At 40.9% G+C, this 7,577-nt stretch overlaps 1 protein-coding gene across 2 annotated transcripts; it reads right to left on the reverse strand.

The window, feature by feature from the left end:
• Nucleotides 1-1,545: 1,545 nt before the first annotated feature.
• pafah1b3 (platelet-activating factor acetylhydrolase, isoform Ib, gamma subunit) lies at nucleotides 1,546-5,913 on the reverse strand. 2 transcript variants are annotated; one of them, XM_083761721.1, is made up of 6 exons: nucleotides 5,803-5,913; nucleotides 5,441-5,535; nucleotides 4,842-4,931; nucleotides 4,548-4,664; nucleotides 4,136-4,258; nucleotides 1,546-2,838 (listed from the first exon to the last, which is right to left on the reverse strand). In XM_083761721.1, the coding sequence occupies exons 2-6, from the start codon at nucleotides 5,522-5,524 to the stop codon at nucleotides 2,578-2,580; spliced, it is 675 nt and encodes a 224-aa protein (XP_083617847.1). In that variant the 5' UTR covers nucleotides 5,525-5,535; nucleotides 5,803-5,913; the 3' UTR covers nucleotides 1,546-2,577. The 2 variants fall into 2 exon arrangements, with proteins under 2 accessions (XP_083617847.1, XP_083617848.1); XM_083761722.1 differs by lacking the exon at nucleotides 5,803-5,913 and having other exon boundaries at nucleotides 5,441-5,778.
• Nucleotides 5,914-7,577: the final 1,664 nt, after the last annotated feature.

Genomic DNA, 7,577 nt, shown 5'->3' on the forward strand with positions numbered 1-7,577 from the left:
ACTGAATATACCTTTAATAGTGTAGCTCTATTTAGCAGATGTAACAAACACACATCTCACAACGATTAAACCAGCCAGACAGTTTGCCGGATATTGTTACACATTCTCAAATCTCAAAAGGAATAAATGTGCCCAGTTTCTTGTTTGTCTTCATAATAAAACATTGACTTATAATATCACCATGTAAGCCTCACATGACTTTCTGATGTTGCTCTCTTTGAAGCCATCAAATGTTACAAGGTGTGGTCCCATGCAGCAACTATTTGCTTGATAGACTCCAGAGGTTATACTAAAATAATATAATAATGTATAGTGATTTGTGATTTGTCGTGGTGCCTCAGCCAAAAGCATAAACACAGAACTACAGTATACCCCAACACCATACCTTTTCACCTGGCTTGTATCCTTTGTTCCATGCCCTTTAAAAAATATATATTTCCCTGCAGTAGGCTACTAGTACTAACTACACAGGACAATGCAAGAGGAACATAGGATTACATGGTAGCTACTGTATACCATCTGTCACAGTGGTGACACTCATGGCCTGTTAATCATTTTTTTAAATTCCTATAATTCAGAAATAACAATACACTTTTCCATTTCAAATAACTTTCATACTTATATTCATGAGGTGTGTACCTAGTAGCCTAATCACCCATTCCTGGCATGGTATTTGTTAGGAGTCGGTGGAAAGAGCATATCTTTGCCAAAAGAGAATTTCGTTGAGTCATGGCTGTTGAATAATGGCTCAAAGGCATAGTAGTGTGGGACCCACATGATACTGACCTATAGCAGCAGACAATAAAAACAAACAGGGCAAATCTACAGCAACACCAAACAGTAAAATATGTGAATAATGCTTGTTTAACAATAACATTAGTCTCTCAACCACCAAAAATGATGAGATATCAGATTCTAGTGATAACATAGGTCATACTGTAGCTGTCCTCTAGCTGTAGCTGTCCCATTGCAAGCGCAATTGGGATAAACAAAGTTGGTGTGGTAGTGTATTATAAGAAATTGGACATAAGATAGATTTTTCAATAGCATAAATATCTCATGCTAGACAGATATTGTCTAGACTTGATCTTTTACAGTGCTGTCATCACTGACACACTGAATACCCAAAAGTCACTCTCCCACATGTAAATTAATATCCACCTACAGGGAAATATGATCATGGGCAGAGAAGAAAAGACTTATAAAACAGGGATACAGTATCTCTTCATCTAGCCCTTTTAATGCTTGATGAGAAGTTGGAAGTTTCAGTTTATGGACCGATACTATGGAAGGTTTGGAGGCAAGGTTTTAGAAGAAGTCTACCTTGAATAAACAATTACAATAACAGCCAGTTGTTCAAACAATTTCTTGTATAATAAGTGTGAAACCTAAAGGTAATACAACTGTACAACTCACGTACTGTACATGCTCATAGTGCACTATTGATGCTCTTAGTGGTTCAGAGCAATCCTAAAACCTGACCAAGCAGCAATGCATCTAATAATGAATGATTCTCGATAGCACCACAATTAGGTATCGTCTGTAATCAATGAAGAATGCCCAAAATGTGCCTTGGTTTTGCATTTAATGCATTCTGACATCACAGAATCAGCCATCCCTGAAACATCATTCAAGTTCAGTAACAGTCCTTGTCCAAGTGTCCTCATGAGCCGTAGTGAAGCGGTAAAGTGAAACCTTGCAAAGGGAGTCAAATAGGCCTTTATGTCTTAAGAGGAGATTGAACTTGAAGCACAAGCATGTACGCATATATACCCATACAACAGCTCAACAATCTACTCAAATACATACATTATCTCTGCAGCCAAGCGAAACCTGTCATAAACATTGCTTTAAACATGTGTGACAAATTGTAAACGGGGCCAATGGTGGAATGGCAATGATATTACAACAAATAGCATAACGATCAAAAACTAGAGTGGATTGATGTATTTTGCCAATGTTTGATCACTATGTAACAAACAAACAAACACAAAAACTTGGTCACCTGAACTCACACATACAAATGAAGCCACATTAATTAAGAGAACATAATATGTGAAATATGTATTGAGCCTGACAAACTAAAGCCATTATTCAAAGCAAATGTTTAATTACTAAAGAAGTGAGGGCAGTTTTTTTACTCCGTTTACACCAGATATCCTGGCATATTGCAGCACATTTAACTTAGCAAATGCAGTGCAGCATAAACACAAAGGAGTTTATGGTCCCATTAATAGTGACAGTGGTCACCAACCCTGGCCATGGAGAGAACTTTCACAAACTACTCTTCTATCTTAAACGTGCCACTATTTGATTCCATACATTGATTAAGGTATTAATAAGGTAACAACAGTGTGAAGCCTGATTCATGCTTCTGTGACAAAGTGTTGTGCGGCAGAAATAAAATGTTCAACTGAATAAGTGTCACCGTTATTTTTGTTGAGTGACACGTCACACAACACTTTGTCGCAAAAGCATAAATTATTCTTGATGCTCTCCATAAACAGACAGGGAACACTGTGGTAGTGTCGGTCTGTGACCCAGTCTGTGTTGTGTTGTGGGTAGCTGGTTGACTCCTCATTGCTCGGCTGGCTTCTCTAGCATGGATTTAAGGTGGGCGTGTATGGGTTGGCACACGGTCTGATAGGCCTGCGGAGTCAGATGGAGGTAGTCATACATGTCCTGGTGATTGATGCCTCCATCAGAGTGGACAAAGCCAGGATCCACGTCCAGGAAGGAGGCGTGGGGGAGAGAGGACACGGCCTCCTTGACCAGCCGGTTGACCTGAGCGTTCCGTTCCCGTAGTGGGTTGGGCATCTTACCCCTGGGCAGTATCCCCTGGAAAACACGTGAAGAAAACAGAAATGTCATGCACAGCTTTTGTGTGTTTGTGTGTATGAGCCAGGGGGGCAGTCAGCCAGATATTTCGTGAAGCCTCATTTGAAATCGGTAGTTCATATAATGGCCTGTTGTGGCGCTGGACTGGACCCAAAAAGCCCCATAGCTCCATAGAGGCCCATGTATTTTGGCCCAACTTCACCTAGACTGTATTACCTTAATAAACATGGTCATGAATACTTTCTTCTTCCAGTCACTAGTTTAAAGTCTCATTTCTAATGTCATAATATTCTTTTTGGAAAATTATGTTCCATTAATTAAAAAAATGACCATAAAGAAAAAAAAACATCGCGTATGTTCTGAGGGGCGTGGCTACCGTTACAGTCTATGATCGGGATTCCCCTCCCACTCGAGTCAAAATAAAAACCAACGGAGAAGAAGGGGGGAAGTCCCGCCTCGTTGTCTGGGCAGCCAATGGCCAGCTGGTCCAAAACGGAGCCAGCCAATGGCCAGCTGGTACCAAACGGATCTAGAAAGATGGCGACTTACAGTGCAGGAATAACAGGCTTCATTTTACGTCCATGTTAGACTCGGCGAACGCATTGTCCATATTTTTTACAGTCTATGGTATGAGCACGGAATGTGATGATTTGATTGGCTGATGTATGATAAGAGCGCCCCTCATTTCGCACGAGTGTGATTTCTATACTATTTTTATACTTTTAAACTAGAGTATGTCAGTATGTACGTTAGTTTGTAAATAAGGATGCACTATATTTTTGATAAAGAAAAACAGAAGTGATAAAAAATACTTTTCATTTATATAGACTATTGCCAGTAATGTAGCCAAGTCGACCTCTGTGGAATAATGCAGGTCTTATTTCGGTTAAACCAATCTTTCTCAATTTTACTGTAGGTCAACCATATTGTCCCCAAACAAGCATAATAGCATATCAAGATACAGGTGATGGTATTCCTGCCTGACGCACCTCCTCCAGTGCCTTTTGAACGGGTGTGCTGTGACATCTCACTGAACCCCTCTGTGGGCCTAAACGGGTCATCAGCTGGGGAGGAATTTACTTCTACCTCAGTCTTCTTGTGTGTACGGTATATGCGTTATTTTCCAAGCTGGGCTAAGTTGTATCTTGCTATGACAAGGGTCATGAGACATGGCTGAAACCTTGTATGTTTCAATAAATTGTTTTAAACCGCAAGTAACAACCATGTGCTTGGGAATTTCAATAGCAACATAAAATCTATAAAAAGATAATAAACAGACAAGGTCAGAAACACCTACAAGTACAATGGTATGGGCATAGCGGAGCTTGTTCTTGATGACTTGGACAATGGCCATGATGCCGCCACAGATCTGTTCTGCTGTTTGGCCGTGGTTATTGGTGCCCACCCACAGCACAACAACCTGGATACAATAGACAAGAATATATGTAAATAATTAAGACAACTTGATTAACATGTTTTAGTTAAATAGATCTTGTTCTCTCAGATCTCAGAATAATCTTTGGTGTGTTTTTATGTTTTATGTAGCAGTAAGATAGCTTTCAAAATTATTGCTCATCTGATGGCTATGAAAACATTTGTAAAAAGGAAAATGGAAATGTGAATTTTATCCCATACAGTATATGATATACTGTTGCTTGCTGTGTAGCATCTTTGTGAGGACAAGACATTCACTGATTTTAACAGAATACCTTTGGGCTGATGTTATCCAATTCTCCATTGCTCAGTCTCCATAGTACATGCTGTGTTGCATCGCCACCTACCCCAAAGTTGAGGGCATGGAGGGGAGAAAAGAGTTCTCGCCAAACCTGCACACAAAACCATAACAAAATAAACTATAGCCTATGTGCAATCACTTGTTGTGATGAACGCTCAGTTACAAACAAGTCATTCCGTCTAAAGTGATGAAGTCATATTGAGACAATATGCAATAACGAATATCATATGGTGCTAAGCTGTATTTTTCACATGTGAACAAGGCTTACCGCAAATTGGTGCATGAGCTGAATAAGAGAGTCTCCAACAAACAGAACATCTGGTTCCTTGTCCTTGCTGTCAGACACAAATCGGTTGTGCTATAGAAAGATAAAGAAAGTAAAAACATATGGCCAGGTATTACTTTATTTTACAAGAAGGGAAGAAGCATATGGCAAAATGTGATTTATAGTACTCTGCAGACATTATCAAGCATACAGTATGAGTAAGCAACAACACCCAAGGCCTAAATTCCAAATAAGCAACTGTGAACTGGAATTTAGGCCACTGTAACAGGTATAGGCATCAAACAGCTGGACCAACTGAATGTCTCTCGCACACATGAATCTTGCTTTTTGGGAACATTGCATTGCCTTACATTGATTCTATTTCCCATTAGCCATATACCCAACCCAAACCTAACCATTACTCTACCCAACTGTACAGATACCAACCAGTAGATAGTATGTTATGAGTTATGACAATGCAGTACAATTAAATTGAAACAATTTGACATGACATCCAGGACAAGTAGGTCTAGTTGATGTCCAAAATGTGAACATCACGCACGCACACACATAACATGACCACACCACACACACACACACACCAAAGACATCCATCGTCCGTCTCCTTGGCTGTCCTCACAAGGAGTGGGTGTGGCGGCGGGGTTTGAGTCTCCTGCTGCACTCATTACTTCTCTATCTGCGATTGGAAAATAGTCACAGTCACGTTATCGATTTCCCAACCAATGCAAATCAGATCAATATATACGTTCTCGTTCCTCTGTGCTGAATCATGAGGAGCGGTCAGTAATGCTTGCAGAACAATAATGTTAAGATAGTTGTCACGGCACGGTAAACGGCAACTAACATGCAATTCTATGACACGATTGTTTGTCGTGGACATTAAAACACTGTAGATTTAACCACGCAGGATCATAACAAAACAAAACAAAAACAGACAAAATACCGTATTGTATGGTCTCCTAATTCAGTTCCTGGAAGTAAAAAAAAAAATCACTCCATCCGAATCTACCATTGCGCACCACGGGGGAACATAAACGAGGCGTCGTGTATTCGCTCGTTTCGGATGTAGTCACTCACTGGCGTTAACATTAACGTTACTTGATGACTTTACAGTGAGGGCTGTGCGCGGACATCGGTGGAATGAAGAGCGAAGTGTGTTATTTTAACGCAGAAAGCACCAAGAGCTTCCCCCCCTTCGTGGGTGCGGAAATGGACTCGTCCAACGGTGTGCGTTCGTGAGGGTTGTTGCTGCGTGGAGAAAGAGCAGAGGGAGAGACACAGACAGACAGACAGCGGCACGTTGCCGAGCAACGTCCTTTTAAACGTGAACAGCGGCCTGATATTTGGGTAGGTTATCCGTTTGTTTACCGATGATGTACAATACATCGCAAGTATTGCATTTACTGTTGATGCTTTATGCTACTTTTTCAAAGATAGTTGTCAGTTGTGTGGGTCCTGCTGACTGATGTTTAACTGCATTAAATCGGCACTGAATGCTGCTTCAGGTCGAGGTGCACATGCATGGCTGCAGGTGGTCAGCGTTAACGTTAATCTTTAGTGCTTAATTAGCTAGCTACTGAGCTCACCATTAACTAGCATAATAAGAGCATATGACTTATTAGCCACTTTAACCGCTTTTGCATCATTCATTTTAAGGACAAAATCTGTAATAAAACAAAACAAAACCACTGCAGATCTGCAAACTCGGCGATTCAACCCCCTGTGAGCTTGTAGATCAGCTATTTTCGATAGCTGAAGTATAAAATAGGGCTTACGTGGTTAAACAACGAGACAGACGCCTCAGAGAAGTACGTTAATTGGATTTTCCACTGTAAATAAGTTATTGTTATCTTTTCATAGACACCACTTCAGCATGAGCCATTCATCAAGCAGAGCCTTGCCAGGGGGAAAACATTTCCAACACCTTAAGACAACAAAAGAAAGCTGTAGCCCAGTCAACCAAACTTCTACAACCTGCAAGTCTTTTAGCCATTGTGATAACATTGATGGATGCCACAGCCATGAACATAAACTGAAACGACTGAAGACACGCAAGCAGAGGAGCAAAAAAAGGGGAAATGTGCAAGGAGGTCATGTGGTAGGTGCACCAAGGAGCAAATCACATCACCACCACACAATTAAAGATATGACACATTGCAATAACCACTGCCAACATAGAACCCACTGTCCTCCAAAACGAGATGCAGTGTTTGCGCAAGTATTTCCTGCAGCCAGGGAGCCCAGCATCATGACAGATTGTCGTCTGATAGGGCATCGAGGCCTTTTCAACCATGAGGTGAAATCCATTGATATTGAGCGCCTGCTAAGTGAACAGAGGAAAAAAGAAAAGGTCACACTGAAACAGAAAACAAACATGACAACTTTACATTTTCCAACATCTTGCCTTCCTTCTCCTGGCTCCAGTAATGATTTTGCTGCCCTCTCTGTTGAAGGAGTTGAGGACGAGGCAGTCTCTGCTGTATGTACAGAAACCCTTGAGAATGAAAAAATGGCCTGTCACTCCAACAGCCAGGGATCTGACATCACACCAGGACAAAAAGTGAAAAAATGTAAACCTTCTTTTGAAAGTGAAACCCCCATCCTCTCATTTGCAAATAGTCCAACAAATGCTTTGCCAACTATTGGTAACAAGAAGAAGTTTAAGCCAATTGTGCCTGAATCAGCAAGAAAGCCGCTGCTGACTCCTAGTGGAGACAA

This window comes from Protomyctophum parallelum, assembly GCF_964188405.1.
Source record: "Protomyctophum parallelum genome assembly, chromosome: 3".
NCBI lineage: Eukaryota > Metazoa > Chordata > Actinopteri > Myctophiformes > Myctophidae > Protomyctophum > Protomyctophum parallelum.